The 15,937-nt window shown below is 60.3% G+C and overlaps 1 protein-coding gene across 16 annotated transcripts in view; it reads left to right on the top strand.

The window, feature by feature from the left end:
• The window catches only part of BEGAIN (brain enriched guanylate kinase associated), a 50,071-nt gene extending 41,346 nt beyond the window's left edge, over positions 1-8,725 (top strand). For 10 of the 16 annotated variants that reach the window (XM_045396996.2, XM_045396995.2, XM_065518474.1 and 7 more), the window contains 4 exons: positions 796-862; positions 1,887-1,994; positions 5,281-5,364; positions 6,556-8,725. In XM_045396996.2, coding sequence (XP_045252931.1) covers positions 796-862; positions 1,887-1,994; positions 5,281-5,364; positions 6,556-7,902 — 1,606 coding nt within the window. In that variant the 3' untranslated portion in view covers positions 7,903-8,725. The remainder of the gene's footprint in view (positions 1-795; positions 863-1,886; positions 1,995-5,280; positions 5,365-6,555) is intronic. The other 6 variants (XM_045396997.2, XM_065518467.1, XM_065518477.1 and 3 more) reach the window with 1 other exon arrangement.
• The last annotated feature ends 7,212 nt before the right edge of the window (positions 8,726-15,937 follow it).

The following is a 15,937-nucleotide window of genomic DNA, read 5'->3' as shown; positions in this document are numbered from 1 at the left end:
TCCCTGTTGCCCCCCAGGGAGGACTTGCCATAGGGAGAGGGTTTGTTCCTCTCCGAACGGCCCCACCTCCTGGGTGTTTTGAATGTTACCCTCCATTCATATGGAAACCAAGTTTGGGCAGTGCGGTCAGATCTCAGTTAAAGTCTGGGCCCTGCCCGTTACTGCTTTAAGTAATTAAAGTTTCACCTCAGTTTCCCTATTGGCAAGACAGGGGCCATAACACAACACATAGGTTCTCTGAGGCTGGACACCATCCCCAAGCCCCTCCCACCAGCAATAGAATCTCCAAACACCTGATTCCCACCTGACACTCGGCTCCACTCCTCCTTCCCGGCAGAACCGAGTCTTGTTCACTGTGAGGTCTCCAGCCTTACCCCAGGGCCCCTCACATAGTTAGTGTTAAGTCTCTTCCCTGCTCATTTGCATTTGAACTGTCAACCCCATAACAGATTTGTAAGAATTGTGGGTCAAATGTGAGTAAACTGGCTCCACGTGCAGATGGGACAGAGTCTCTTGTGAATAACAAGCCTTCGCTTCTCATCTTCAGGGGATTCTGGGGTGGAGGGGGAAATACAGTCCTGGGCCCTGGCCTAGGAACAGCTTCTACCAAAGTTTGCTTTAATGGGCTGTTTTCTGCTCTGTGCAGAGGGGCACAGATTCCACCAGGGTGAGGCTGGTGGGGTGAGCTCGGGAGGTCCAAATTCAGCGCCATCCTGCTCAGCAGGCTGTGCAGCCATGAGGGTCGTGGGAGGGCCAGGCCTGGCATGGCAGTGACCCCATTGCCTCCTGCGCCAGGATTCAGAGCAACTACATGGCACTGCAGAGGATCAACCAGGAGCTGGAGGACAAGCTGTACCGCATGGTGAGGCCGCCAAGCAGCACCCACTCCCCCACCCCGCACCTCCTCCCCTGGGGGAGCCACCCAGCTGACACACCTGGCCCACTCAGGAGCTGGGACACAGGTCTTGCTGGTCCCACCCCTTTCTCCACGGAACATGTGGAGCCGGGTGGGTGCTCTCCGGCTAAGTGCGTACTTGGGTCCAGGGATCCCCCGTGCTGCCTGAGCAGCGGGTGGGAGCACTCTAGCCTGGGGGCGTGTAAGAGGGGCTGTGGACGGAGGACATAAACTGGGAACCGGCCCCCCAGCTCAGCCTGCCAGTCCAAGGACCTGGGCCCAGGAGGATAGAGAGGCCGAATTCAGGCCCTGGGTAAGCCAGAGGCAGGTTTGAGTCCCAGCTCCACTCTCATGGGGACCCTCACACCACCTGCAGATGACCTCAGTGGGGTTGCCATTTTCTCTGTGACCGCACCGCCGGGATGTGTCCAAGAGGGACAGGGTGTGGGTTTCTGGTGCCACCCCCTCACTAGGATGAAGAGGTTTCCTTTCTTTCTACTTTGGTGACCGGCTCATTTTGTTTTTGAAAGCAACAACCTGCCCACCTTTGCGGTGCTGTCGGAGAGGCGGGGTGGCAGGCCTGGGGACTGGGCCTGGCTCTGCCTGGGTCCCTGGACACAGGCCCTTTCCTTTCTGAGCCTCAGTTTCTCAATCTGTCTAGTGAGGTGGGCTGGGCTGTATGCCAGGCGCAAGTCATCTGTCCTCCGTCCCCACTCCCAGCTGCTGAGGCAGGACACTGTCACCTCTGTGTTGCACATGAGAAACTGAGGCTCAGGGTGGCAGTGACGTCCCCAAGGCTGTCTGGATTGGCAGTGTTGGACCCAGGAATTGAACTAGGGTCTGTCTGTGCTCATTAACCCCGCACCCTTGGCCCTTCAAGTGTCTTGTCATTCATAGCTACAAGAGGCAACACAGGGGTTGCAGTTGAGTGACTGGGCTGGCCCACCAGGAGCCAACCACAGACTTCCTCCTCCCACTGTCCCACCCCCAGGGCCAGCACTATGAGGAGGAGAAGCGTGCACTGAGCCACGAGATTGTTGCCCTCAACAGCCACCTGCTAGAAGCCAAGGTGACCATCGACAAGCTGTCGGAGGACAACGTGAGTGCCGCACACACTTGGCCCGTGGAGGGCTGCTGGTGGGCCCAGGCGAGGGCTTCCCAGGATGCACTGGGAGTCACAGTCTGACTCTGAAGGGGACTGAGCTCAGCTGCTTCAACCTCAGCCTCAAGGGGCTGGCACAGGGTACAGGTGGATGGACAGGCCGGTCAGGGCTTTGAGAAGGACCTAGTGCAGTTGGGGAAGGATGGGGCTGCCTCACTGAGGACGCCGAGAGTGTCCTTAAACAGACCCTCTGCCGTGAGGACTTGAGCTAGGGGATGCGGGGCCATATTATCCCATTCAAGGCAAGGCTTCCTGGCCCCAGGGCGGGGTCACGGCCACTCAGGACTCCTGCCCTTGGCCTGTTCCAGTGTCGCATCACAGCCGTGTGGCTGCCCATGGGGCCTAATTTCAGGTACCCTGTGAGATGGGCCCAGTTGCCCTCCACAGACCCCGGACAGCTGCCTCTGAATTCACGAATTAGCTTCTACTCCTTGCCAGACCCTACTAGGCTCCAAGATGATGGTGTGAACAACACAGGCAAAAAAAAAAAAAAAAAAAAAAAACCACGTCTGCCCACGTGGAGTTCACATCTGAGTGGGGCAAACTCTGGAGTGCGTGAGACGTGTGAAACGCTGTGAGAAACAGAAAGTGAGGAACAGTACCAGGGAGTCGCCAGCTGTGGGGCCTGCAGATTTCAAGAGGGTGCTTCTGGAAGAGGCTGCTGGGCCAAGCCCTGAGGGAGTGAAGGAGCCAGCCATGCAGACACCCGTGGGAAGAGCGTTGCTTCCAGGCAGAAGAAAACGGGGGTGTGCAGCTGTACCTGGTTAACTTGGAGGACCCCAAAGAGGCCAAAGAGCGCCCAGCGGGAGGGGGAGCCAGGGTCTGAGGTCAGAAAGACCATAGGAGGCAGTGCTGCATAGGCTCCTCTCAGAAACCTGGGCTTTATTCTGAGTGCAGTGGGGAGCCATGGAAGGGTCTTAAACAGAGGAGCAACGTGATTGCATGTGCAGCTTCCCAGGGCTCACGTGGCTGCCGTGCTGGGAACAGGCTGTGCGGACGAGGGCAGGAACAGAAGATCAGGAGGAGTCCAGGGCCATAGTCCAAAGGATGTTGGTGGCTCAGGCAATGGTGGAACTGGGCAGAGGGCTGAGATTCTGGTTGAGTTTTGAAAATAGAATCAACAGGACTAACCAAGATTTAGGATGTGGGTTGTTAGAAGAGCTGGGTCTAACCCAGCTACAGGGTTCAGAGCCCAAACAAAGTTGCCTGCCATTTCCTGGCTGGGGATAACTGGGGAGGGGCAGGAGCTGGGTGGGAGATGCATAGGAGCCCTTCGAGGGGAGATGTCACCAGGGCAGCAGGAGGTCCGGGTCTGGAGTTGAGCGTGAAGGCCGGCATGCCAGTGGAGACTGCCGAGGCAGCGTGCAGATAAGAAGCAGGGAGGCCCCAGGACGGAGTAGGGATCAGCAAGGATGCCTGGGAGGGAGTGGCCAGCAGGCTGGGGGACACCAGGCAAGTACGGTGCCCCGACAGCCACTTGAGAAGGGGGCTGCAGTCAATGCCCTGGCCGGCTGACTTGCCAGCTACTGAGAGACCAGGTCAGAGGGCAAAGAAGAGGCATTGGGATTTGGGGAACTGGAGGTCGGTGGTGGAGTGGAGCAGTGGTTCCAGGCACAGGCCACCCTTCTGAGGAGTGTGGCTCTAGCAGGAGGAGGACAGGAGGACATGGGCTCGGGACAGGAGGTGCTTCTTAACGTGACAAGGCCAGGCCCCTTACGTAAGTGGGCACTAGTCCTGGGGGCCTCCCTGCAGGGATGGTGCACATAAGGAAACTAAGGCATGGCCAGCTTCAGTGGTTTCCCAGGTAACCCAGGTGGATGCTCGCAGACGGGGCCAGAACTCAACCTCGGGACTCTTGACTCCAGCAGCCCTGGGCCCTGGGCGGCCGGAGCGCTTGCCTCCACCTGCTTGCTCTGCCAGAGTGTCCCATGAGCATTTCCTGCCCAAGCCAACAGCTGCAGCTGCTCAGGAAAGGCTCCCAGCTGTCCCAGAGATGGCCACCTCAGACACGAATAGCCCAGGCGGTTGGGTACTCAGCCAGGTGCGCCAGGGGCTATGGACATGGCACCGGCTTCCCAGTGGCAGCCACTCCTGGCTGTGGCTGGTGGGGCTCAATGGCAGACCTGGGCTGGCTGGGCAGTGCCTGCAGCCCTCTGGTGCCAGGGGCAGCTGATCGACTGGGGTCACACAAGGGGCCAGTTCTCAGCTCTCAGGCAGTCGTGCTGTTCTGTTCCTAGGAGGCCCAGGAGGGCACTGAGAGGGGCTTGGTGACTCCAATTCCCTCCACCGTGTAGGCCAAGTTGGGGGCACCAGCCTTCAGTGAGGGAGGCTCCAGGGCCGTGGTGGGGGGACAGAAAAGTGCCTGTGTCAGAGACAGCCTTCCCTGGACAGCAGGACGCCTGGTGCTGGTTGGGTTGGGACTGTGGCCAGCCTTGCCAGGAGCAGCCATGGGGCAGCTCAGGTGGGTCACAGGGCCTCCGGGCCACCCCAGGGCTAGCTGTCAGAGCCCTCGCAGTGGGGACCCCTGTGGGGCGGGAATGCAAGCCCCAAACACAGGCACATGCAACAGAGATTCTCAGTGGCGAAGCCACACCCCTTGAGTCCTACTGTTTGCATCTGTTTTCAGCTCAGGAGGCTGAGCCAGTGCCCGCCTGGGCCTGGGGTCACACACCTGCCTGGTCCCTGCCCAGCCCTGCAGCCATACTGTTTCCAGGCCACACTTTGGGAAGGGGGGTGTGAGCAGCAAGTTTGAAGTACGGGGTGGAAGGTGCTGGGGGCTCATCCTGCCTCCCATTCCTGCCTGGCACTCCCTCCCAATCATCTTTGGAAGGACTCCGGGAGCCTGAGGGACAGGTAGAGGGAGACCAGGCCTGCTCTATGAGCCTGGGGGACCCCCGGGAGCTCAGGGCCATTGGGGCTCCTTCTTCTACCACTGCCCCCCACCTTATGGGAGGTTCCCATCTTGGCAGGGTCCCGAGGGCACCGGCTAGGGCAGCGGCAGGGCCCTCCATACTCCAGCAGCCCCAGGTCAGAACGAGGCCCTCATTTTGCAGGCAAGAGTGTGGAACCCAGAGAGGGCCGGAGCCAGCAGTGGGTCCCTGTCCTGCCAAGCGCACAGCAGGCCCTGTGCACCCCACTGCCCCTGCTGGCCACTCGGCACTGGTCAGGGCGGCGGGGCCTTGGCTGGGGTGAGTGGCGCCGAACGCCTTCTCTTGTCTTTTAGGAGCTCTATAGGAAGGACTGCAATCTAGCGGCCCAGCTGCTGCAGTGCAGCCAGACCTACGGCAGGGTCCACAAGGTGTCTGAGGTAACGTGGCCCCGCAGCCAGGCCCACCCCACCCCGGGACCACCGGGCTTCTTTTGTGCCAGTGCCACCCCAAGGCCATTTCCCAAATATCTTTGAGGAGGAAGATGCCAGCTGAGCCTGAGCCTCCTCTATCCCCCTCGCTCATGTGGGGCCATGACATTCCTGATGGTGGAGGGGCTGCCAGAGACACCCCACCTCACACAGCCGTGCAGCCCCTGGCCCTCACCAGAGTCCCTTTGGCCCACCCCAGCTGCTGGTTGCCCTCTGTTTCCTTCGAGGGCTGCTCCAGGTCCTTGCTTCCACTGAGCACTGACACGGCAGTTTGTGGAACTTTGCAGGAGCCTGTGGTTGGGCACGATGATTGACGGTGCCTATTTCAGAAAGAAAACGTTCAGGAAAGAGGGCGGGACTGACGCCACACGGCAGGCAGGTAGCAGAGCCGGGACCCAGAACCAGGCCTGCCCGATGCCAAGGGCAGATGGGCCAGCGGCCCACCCCGGCCTGCCTATGGCCGCCGCACCGGGCGCACCCCGCCCCCCAACCCTCCCCTCACATGCAATCTCCCAGCCAGGCCTGTGTTCCTTTCCCCTGGTCCTGGGCCATGCCTGAGACACTCACAAAATAGATCAAACAGTAGCGGGACACCCCCAATGGCACCAGGCACTGTCAGCCCTGGCCCTCAATCTTTGTTGCATCTGTTTCTGAGTCTGTCTTCTTCAGGAATGCTCCAGCAGCATAACTGGGGGGCTGGGGAGCAGGTCATGCCCCCAGGAGAACCCATAGAACCCATGGCCCTGGGAGAGCAAGTCAACCCCTTGCTGGGCACAAAATGGGTGGCCTGGGGCTGGGAGTGGGTGCAGCCTTGAGTGGGACCTGAATCAGACCTGGGTTCTGGCTTCTCCAGGCGACTGCAGCTTCTGGGCTGTCCTGGGTGCAATGGGAGTGGGGTGGGGAGAGATGACCCAGGATCCCCAGGCACTCACAGCACCCACACCCCTGGGAGCTTGTTCAGTACATCGTCCTGGATCCAGGCTCCCCGTGGTGTGATTTGAGAAGCTGGGAGGCCCCGTTCGTCTGTCTGTCTGCCTGTCGGTCATGGCTAACCTCAGTCCTCAGCTTCGGGGCCAGGGCTGGGCCACCATGCTGACAGTGACCCTGTCCCTGCCCTCCCGCTCCTCCCACCCGTTCCAGCTGCCCTCAGACTTCCAGGAGCGCGTGAGCCTGCACATGGAGAAGCACGGCTGCAGCCTGCCATCCCCGCTCTGCCACCCGGCCTACGCCGACAGCGTCCCCACCTGCGTCATTGCCAAGGTGCTGGAGAAGCCGGACCCCACCAGCCTGTCCTCGCGCCTGTCCGATGCCTCGGCCCGCGACCTGGCCTTCTGCGACGGGGTGGAGAAACCAGGCCCGCGGCCCCCCTACAAGGGAGACATCTACTGCAGTGACACAGCCCTCTACTGCCCGGAGGAGCGGCGGCACGACCGGCGGCCTAGCGTGGACGCGCCCGTGACCGACGTGGGCTTCCTGCGGACCCAGAACTCCACCGACAGCGCGGCCGAGGAGGAGGAGGAGGCCGAGGCGGCGGCCTTCCCGGCGGGCTTCCAGCACGAGGCCTTCCCCAGCTACGCGGGCTCACTGCCCACGTCCAGCTCCTACTCCAGCTTCAGCGCCACGTCGGAGGAGAAGGAGCACGCGCAGGCCAGCACGCTGACCGCGTCGCAGCAGGCCATCTACCTGAACAGCCGCGACGAGCTCTTCGAGCGCAAGCCGCCCGCCGCCACCTATGAGGGCAGCCCTCGCTTTGCCAAGGCCACGGCCGCGGTGGCGGCCCCGCTGGAGGCCGAAGTGGCCCCAGGCTTCGGGCGGACCATGTCACCGTACCCGGCCGAGACCTTCCGCTTCCCGGCCTCTCCGGGTCCCCAGCAGGCCCTGATGCCCCCAAACCTGTGGAGCCTGCGGGCCAAGCCGGGGACCGCCCGGCTCCCCGGGGAGGACATGAGGAGCCAGTGGCGGCCCCTGAGTGTGGAGGACATTGGCGCCTACTCCTACCCAGTGAGCGCTGCCGGCCGTGCCTCACCCTGCAGCTTCTCTGAACGCTACTACGGCAGGGCCGGGGGCAGCCCGGGCAAGAAGGCGGACGGCCGCGCCAGCCCGCTCTACGCCAGCTACAAGGCCGACAGCTTCTCGGAGGGGGACGACCTCTCCCAGGGCCACCTGGCAGAGCCCTGCTTCCTGCGGGCGGGCGGCGACCTGAGCCTCAGCCCCGGCCGCTCGGCTGACCCACTGCCCGGCTACGCACCCAGCGAGGGGGGGGACGGGGACAGGCTCGGGGTGCAGCTGTGTGGGGCCGCCAGCAGCCCTGAGCCCGAGCAGGGTTCCAGGGACTCCTTGGAGCCAAGCTCCATGGAGGCCTCCCCGGAGATGCACCCTGCCGCCCGCCTCAGCCCCCAGCAGGCCTTTCCGCGGACTGGTGGCACGGGGCTGAGCCGCAAGGACAGCCTCACCAAGGCCCAGCTCTACGGAACCTTGCTCAACTGAGCGCCTGCGTGCAGGCCTGGCCGTGGGCCCCTCCCCACCAGCCCACGGTGCCCCAAAGGGGCCGGCCCCACCTCTCCCCAGCCCCCGCTGTTCCCCCGCCCCTGCCAACAGGAGTCTGTCCCTCCCAGCACCTCCTCTCCTCCCCAACCCTGTAGGCCTGAGAGGAGGATCCCCCACACCGCGGTGTCCACCCAGCCCCGCCCCGTGGAACTCCACTTAGAACGTTTTTCACACGTCCTTCCCCCATGTGAGAGGAGCATCCCCCCTTTTATAAAGCGAAACTATTTTTATAGAGAAAAAGGGTCTTTCTTAACGCACTTGGCCTCCAGCTCCCTGGACGGCTGCCTTGGCGTTTTCAACACAAAGCTCCTTTATTTTTTGGGTGAGGGTGCGTGGGGCCTGCCCCTTGGAAGGGAAGGGAAGGACGGTGTCCTGTGGAGACCAGACTCTGCAAGTAGGAAGTGGCAAGACCACCCCCGCCAGCCAGTGACAAGGGAACCCTGAAGTGTCCACAAAGAGGGAGCTGAAACGAGTTCGGGGCTATGAAGTGTTTTAAAAATCCATTTTTCGCAGTGTGGCCACCACACCGCCCTGAGCCCTCCCACAGCCCATAGTCCCTGGTGGGCCGGGATGATGCCCCAGTGCGGCCGGTGCTCATCTCCGCCCCCCGGGTCCGCCCCCTGACACCGTCTACTCTACCTCAGACATGATGAGGCCCTCCACTCCTGGTTTCTGTAGCTTGCATTCCTGTCGTCTCTGATGCATGCCCTGTCAGTTAGTACTGTATTTTGCATTCATTAATAAAAGACGCTGGTGGAAAGAATCTGGGTTGGGCTTTTTCTCCACCTCCTGCCTTTTGGTCTTGGGAACCTGGGGCCCCTGGTGTCCCTCCCCAGCTTTGTTCTCTGCAGCCAAGTTGGGCCCCTTAACTCCACTTCATACCCCATCCCCATAACACCCGGTCCCCACCCCAGCATCCAAGTTCCTATCTAGGGTGTGGATTCTCCTGCTTTTCCCAACCCACCGGATACAACAGCTCTTTTATCTCATGCTCCTGTGCGCTGCCCCACCGATTTCCTGGCCTCTAATCCTCGTGTCTCAGACTTGGCTTCTGCTCCTTGAGAGGTACCGGGGGTGCAGACGGCATGTCGGCAGGCAGCCTTTTCCCTGGGCACACGGGACGCTGCCGCTCTGCTCTGCCTTCCTGCTGGCACTGGGAACTGGCTGTCAGTCCAGGAAACGCTCCCCTTGGGTTAGAAAACAAAATTGCTTTCTTTTCTCCAGCTCTTTGAGATTTTCTCTTTGACTTTGGCTTTCTGCGGTTTCCCTGAGGTGTGTCTGGGTATGGAGTTCCTTCTTAGGAATCCTTCTTAGGATTCTCAGGGAGTCTCACATTGTGATTGGTGTACTTCACCAGTTCTGAAAAATTCTCAACTATTGTATTTTTAAAACATTTCTCTGCCCATTCTGTTTTCTCCCTCCGGGTTTGTTTCCCAGACCTGTGCCACCTCAGGCCTATAGTGGCCTTGTCACCCCCACCACTGTGCCCTGTGCCACCCCAGGCCTGTAACGGTCCCTGTCACCCTTCCCCACACCCTGTGCCACCTCAGGCCTGCAACAGGCCCTGCCACCCCTCCCCACACCCTGTGCCACCTCAGGCCCACAATGGGCCCTGTCACCCTTCCCTGCACCCTGTGCCACCCCAGGCCTGCAGCGGGCCCTGTCACCCCTCCCCCACCCTGTGCCACCCCAGGCCTATAACGGTCCCTGTCACCCTTCCCCACACCCTGTGCCACCCCAGGCCTGTAGTGGGCCCTGTTGCCCCTCCCCACACCCTCTGTGGCTGCTGTGCTCTCCCTGCTACACTGTGCATCATCTGTCTTCTAACTCACTAATTCCCTCCTGTGTCTATTCAGCCGCCATACACAGCCACTGAGGTTTTCATTTCAGTTATTCATGTTTTTCATTTCTGGAGTTTCTACTTGGTTGTTTTACAAATCCACAGTGCCACTTTCTTAGCTTCCCATTCCCTGGAGATATTTTCCAGCTCATCTCATTTCTGTCAACATGGTGGGCACAACCATTTCACAAGCTGGTCTGGGACTGGACCGTGTGATCTGTGCAGGCCTCCTCATGGTTCCTGCTCCGGCAGCCCTGTTTCTCTGGACGCCTGCTCATCTTGGACACACACTCATCCCTGCCCTTGAAGATGTGCATGTGTGGGTTCAAGGCTGAGGATGGAGGCCCCTCCCCAAGGGGGCCTTTATGGCTGTCCCTGTAGGTGCCTGGGGGCACGTCCCAGTGGGGAGCACCTCACCCCAGGCTCATGCCTGGAGGGTCCCTGGCACACCTGGCTTTGTGTGTAGCTCTAGCGTTGCTCTGTCTCCGGTCAGATGACTCCAAGGAGAGTGGGCATCAGCCATGGCTCCCTGCATCCTTGCCCTTCCGCTTCCTCTGCAGAAGAAGCCAGAGCCAGCCTGGCTGTGTCTTCTCCAGCCAGAAGTGCCGCCCCAGGAAGCAGCATCCCTGAGCCAGAGGAAGCTTGGAGAGGTTCGGGATTCTGGTCTCCGCTCTGGGGCCGTGGACAGAACAGGAGCCACAGCCCTCACTGAGCTGGGGGCAGCCAGGAGGGCAGGAGAGAGAAATCACTGCACCCGGTGGGCAGAGGTATCCCCAGAGGGGAACCCAAGCCTCAGCTGCCCCAGTGTTAGCTGCAAGATTGCTGTCAGACATGGGAAAGCTGAGGTCAGAAAGAGGGGCGCTCTGGCTCTCCCACCTCTAGGTGACAAAGGCCCTGCTCAGCTCTCCTGGGGGCTACTGAATCAGACATACCTGCCCTGGGTGGCAGCCTTGGCCCAGATCTGGAGGGCTAGATTCAGGCTGTTGGCCCCCACATTGCCACCTCAGAGCCTGCGGTCCCCAAGATGGCCTCTGCACCTCACAGGGCTCTCCTGCCTGGGCTGCAATGCCTACCGCAGCCGGGCCTGCAAGGTGTCCTGTTCCCAGAGCAGCCAGCACTATTAGACCCTTGCCTAGGACTGGGTAGGAATGGTGACTCTGGCTGCAGAGCCAGGCAGCCTTCTGACTCAGGAGAGAAGAGGAAGGAGAGGGTCCACACGGCTTGCAGCAGCAGGGTCAGGCTGACACCCCCAGGGTCGGGAGTAGTCAGGACACTGCTCCTTGTGGTGCTGAGGCTGGGGAACCTTGGTTCACCACCCCCAATTCTCATGGCTCAAAGCTGGCTCAGCAGGGCCCTGAGACAGGAGCACCTATGGCTCTGACTGGTGATTCTTTTCTCGCAGGATCCCTTGGGCTGGGTCTCGGTGCCCCGCTCCTCTCCCTGGTGCTGCTGTCAGCTGGCAGCCTCATGATGGCCTCAGGGACCTGGCTCTGCCCACAAGGAACTCAGAGGTAGAGGGGGAAGGCAGACAGTGTAACACTCAGCTCAGGGCTTCCAGAACACAGGGCCTGTGGGCATCTGAGAAGGGAGGGCCCTCATGCTCCAGGGGGATGAATGAAAGGGGTCAGAGGAGAGGATCACACTGGGTGCTGAAAGATGAATAGGAGTTCAACAGGTATTTTAGGCAAATGGAACAGAGCCATGAAAAGGCACAGATCTGTGACAGCTGGAGAGTTCCAGAAACTGTTCAGTGCTCCCGTGGGGCTCCCAAGGGGCTGAGCTCTGGAGCTGGCAGTTTCCCTCTGGATCTGCCCTTCGACGTTCTGCACTTGGACTGTCCCCACAGCTGGACGGGAAGTCCTGGGCAGTCGCCATCTACCCAGGCAGCTGGCCATGGCATGGGGTTCCCTGCTCCACCCCGACCTCTCCCTGCACTGAGATCCTGCCTTGTCTTCAGGGCGGCCCTGTCTGCGCATCCACCACCCGCCCGCACATCCATGTATGTTTCGCCTCAGCTCTCAGTAGGGCAGCGCAGGGTTGGGCTCTGCCACCAGTTGACAGCGTCACCTTGGGCAAGACCCAGGCCTGCCTGGCCTGCTTCCCTTTTTGGAGCCTGAGGACATTCATAAATGCAATTTCCAGGGACCCTCTAGGTAGCTTGGTCTCCCACCGTACAGAAAGCCAAAGTGAGGTGGAGGTGGTGCCCACAGGAGGCCATTTGGGAAGGGATCCCAGGTGCAAAAAAGAGCACAGGCTTGGGGTCAGAGGGCCCTGGGCACGGCTCCCTGCCCTCAGGGCAGCAGTTTCCTCTGCTGGACAGTGGAGTCATGGACACCCTGTCAGGAGCTGTGAGCACCAGCTGCACTCAGAAAAAAGTCACGGCCACGCCTGGCATACAGCGGTGCAGCCAGCACACGCAGTCTGCACGGCCACGCCTGGCATACAGCGGTGCAGCCAGCACACGCAGTCTGCACGGCCACGCCTGGCATACAGCGGTGCAGCCAGCACATGCAGTCTGCACGGCATCTGGAGGTGAAGCCGTTTTCTCCACGATGGCTTTGGATCTGGCATCTCAGATTTTCTAGGAGAGGATGAAGGTGAACACTCAGCCCCAGGAAGGTGGGTGGAGGGAAGAGACCACACTCCTTTTTCATTCCTGCTCCACATTTTCTAAATTTAGCTTTCTTATTTTAAAACTGCAAACAGTGAACTCCCTGACACCTTGCCGAGGATCAAAGTCAGTCTTTAAGAATGTTCTTTGGAAGAAAGTGTTTGGAAAAAGAAACAGATAAAAGCATGGTGCACACCTGCCATTCTTCCCAATAAAATGACCTAAAAAGGGAAGGGGCTGGCAGCCAGCTGGCACCCACAGCGGCCTGTGTTGAGAAATCAAACCCGCAGAGGGTGGAGCTAAGACACCACCACACTGGGTTTTCTGCCAAGCCCTGGGTGGCCCCGCGGCCCCAGAAGGGTCAGAGCTTTGGGTTGGTTCAAGGCCACCAGCTTGGAAAATAAATGGACTTCAGGTGCACAGAAGTGGAAGGTGTTTGTCCCAAGTGAAGTTGGGTGACAATCTGCAAAGTTCTTTCCTTTGCCTCGTCTCTCCTCATCCCCACAGGCCCACTTTACAGATGAGAAAACAAGGCTCAGATAAGCAAGGCCCCTGCAAAGGTCTCAGACCAGCAGGAAATGGCCCTGGGACATGAACTGGTCTCCTGGCTCCGAGTCCCACAGGTGGCAGGCAGCGATGTGTGCCCAGGAGCGGGGCCAGGAGCCCAGGTAGACAGGAGGCCTTTCAGCAGCTGGATCCCAGCCCTCGGAAGCCTGACGCAGTGTCATCTGTGACTGATGCTCACGCTAAATCAGTGGCAACATGAACATACAATGGTAGGGAACAATCACCAAATGCTGCGACGAAATTCTCAATCACAAAATCATCATCAGGAAGGTGGAAAACCACTGGGGTTTGCACTGGGTCAGGAAGCAGAGCATCCAGACTCCAAGGTCTGGGGCTGGCAGTGAGGTGTGGGGATGGGAAAGGCAAATGAGAAACGGCCTGAGAAGCCCAGGCCTCCCTCCACCCCGACCACTGCAGTTTTCCCTCCCCAGTGTGTCTGGGTTCATTCGCACAGCATCCATTCATTCCACAAACACGTGCTGAGGCCTGCTCAGGCCTGGAGCTGGGGAGACACACCCTCATGAAAATACTTGTAGGAGGGTCCTGCACTTGGGGAGGAGACCACTTTCCCTGCTACAAATCACAGTTCCCACCACACCTGCCCAAGGAACCTGGGTGTGGAGCATGGGTGTGACAGAAGTCAACCAATCTGAGTCCTTCCCTGGACTCGTCCAGTGGGAATGAATGAGGGCGGCAGCCCCAGTTGGTGGCTTCTGCCGTTAGATCGAACCCGGACAAGGCCAATGCCCAGAGAGTGACAGGGACAGCAAGGGTAGGAACAAGGGCCCACCACCCCATGGTCCACTGTGGCAAGGTCTGAGAAGGGAGCCACATCCGCCCTCTCCCCTAAACTGGCTCAGCTCCTGCGTCAAGTGGTCAGCCTGACACTAAGTCCCAGCACCACTTCCTGAGCGCCTATGACACACGGGCCCTACCAGGAAACACACAGACACAGTCTCATGATCCCCACGCGATGGACGTTATGTGTTCTTGTTTCACAGAAGGAGAAACTGAGGCACTGGGAGCTAGGCAGTTTGCCCAAAGTCACACAGCAATGAAGGACACCGACAGGCCCACGTCCTGTCACCGGGCCACACTTGCAGTCACTTGTGGAAGGCCCACTCTGTGCCAGGGTCAGGCACCAGCAGGGAGCAGGAACCCCAGCCTGGGGCATGTGCTCCACTGCAAATGCAGGTGGAGGGCATCAGCGGGGCTGGGGGCTCTGTGGGGAAAGGGGTCTGTGGGTGAGGGCATCAGCGGGGCTGGGGGCTCTGTGGGGAAAGGGGTCTGTGGGTGAGGGCATCAGCGGGGCTGGGGGCTCTGTGGGGAAAGGGGTCTGTGGGTGAGGGGAGCTTTCATGAAGATACCATCCAAGCAAGCACTGAGGGAGGGAGGCTGGGGAGGGGGATGGTGGGCCCAAAGGCCATGAGGCACCATCAGCCTGCTGGGTGGGGGTGATGGGATGGGCCCCACAGGTCACAGGAGCTCCCCTCTCAGAGCAGGAGGAGAAAGGGCAAACGCCAGAGGCGTGACAAGAGGGAGGCCCCAGCAGCCACATGGGGCAGAGGGCAGAGACTACCCATCTCCCACACCAGCCTCAGCACCACCACCCCCAACCGCCTTGCTCAGGCCAGTGGCAATCTTCCCTTTCGCCAGTGACCAAGCTCGCCGGGCACAGGGTGCAACTCTTTTCACCAAAACAGCCGTTCTTGAGCCTAAAAGAAATACACAGAAGGTGCTCCCACTGTGGGTCATGAGGACGCTCCCCCCACATGGGCCAGGGGATCCCACTCACCCTGTCCTCAGGGCACCGTAGGGGGACACTGGGGCCATGCCCTCAGCACCCCGAGTGCTCAGCTCCAGCTTCCTCTCCCACAGACAGGCACACAGTAGGTGCTGTAGACCCGGATGCCTGCCATGTGTCAGGCTCTGCGGTGACTGTCGGGCAGGAGGGTTCAGCCCTCAGAAGCCCTACCTCGGGGCCTTTGCACAGCTCCTCCCTCGTCTGGGATACTCCTCCAGAGGAGCCCAGGGATCCCAAGGACCCCCTGGACACACTGACACACAGGTCTTCACCCACCGGCTCCAGGCCAGCTTCAGCCCCCTCCTAGGACACTCCCAACAGACTTGACCTTCTCTGACCCTAGCTGTGAGCCTGCAGGCTGGCTCTTCCGATGCCCCACTTTACAGATGCGGAGATGAACCTGGGAGAGGAGTGGTGGCTTGCCTTGCCTCTGCTATGGCGACAGTGGAGCGGGGACAGAATCAGGGGGAGGGAAAGCCAAGTGCCCACCTCTTCCTGCGTCCCCCACTGCTCTGGTCCATGGGCGGCCTCTTCACATTCTCTGCCTTTCTCCACTGACTCCCCTGCCAGGGACACCATCTTCACCAAGTTGAGGTCTGCCTCCTCCAGGAAGCCTTCCAAGGTACCCGTGGGCCCCACCCTCACCTGTCAGCAGATCCCTGGGCTCCTGCAGTGGCCCCTCAGTTACAATTCTGTTGGGGTTTCCATCTAGTCAGCCTGTGCAGGCACCTGGGGAGCCAGGCCTCCTCCCAGCCCAGCTCCTCCAGGCTCCTCAAGGGTCCCTCCCTCACTTCTCCACGAGGCTCCCTCAGCAGGTGAGCACACCTGCGTGTGCAGCACGCACACTGGTGGGGAAAGAGGCGGCCCAAGGGGCCCAGGGCTTGGGCCAACCAGGGGCCCAGCTGGCCACAGTCCTGGGGAGTGCAAGCGGCTGGGGCCTGTGAGTCTGGTGGGGCACTGAGCTCCAACAGAATCCCTGAGGGCAGACCAAAGATACAGACTACCCCCACTTCAGGACTCCCTTGCTGGGACCCCCAGAGCGAGATGATCCCATCTCAAGCTCGCACAGTTCTCTCTGTCTCCAGAGCTCCAGCAGGCCTGGGAGGAAGGAGGTGAGAAGAAGCCGCTAATGCAAACTTATTGCTGAAAACAC

This window comes from Macaca fascicularis, chromosome 7 (assembly GCF_037993035.2).
Source record: "Macaca fascicularis isolate 582-1 chromosome 7, T2T-MFA8v1.1".
Taxonomy (NCBI): domain Eukaryota; kingdom Metazoa; phylum Chordata; class Mammalia; order Primates; family Cercopithecidae; genus Macaca; species Macaca fascicularis.
Note: the sequence above shows the minus strand (reverse complement) of the source record. Positions and strands in the feature narration are given on the sequence as shown.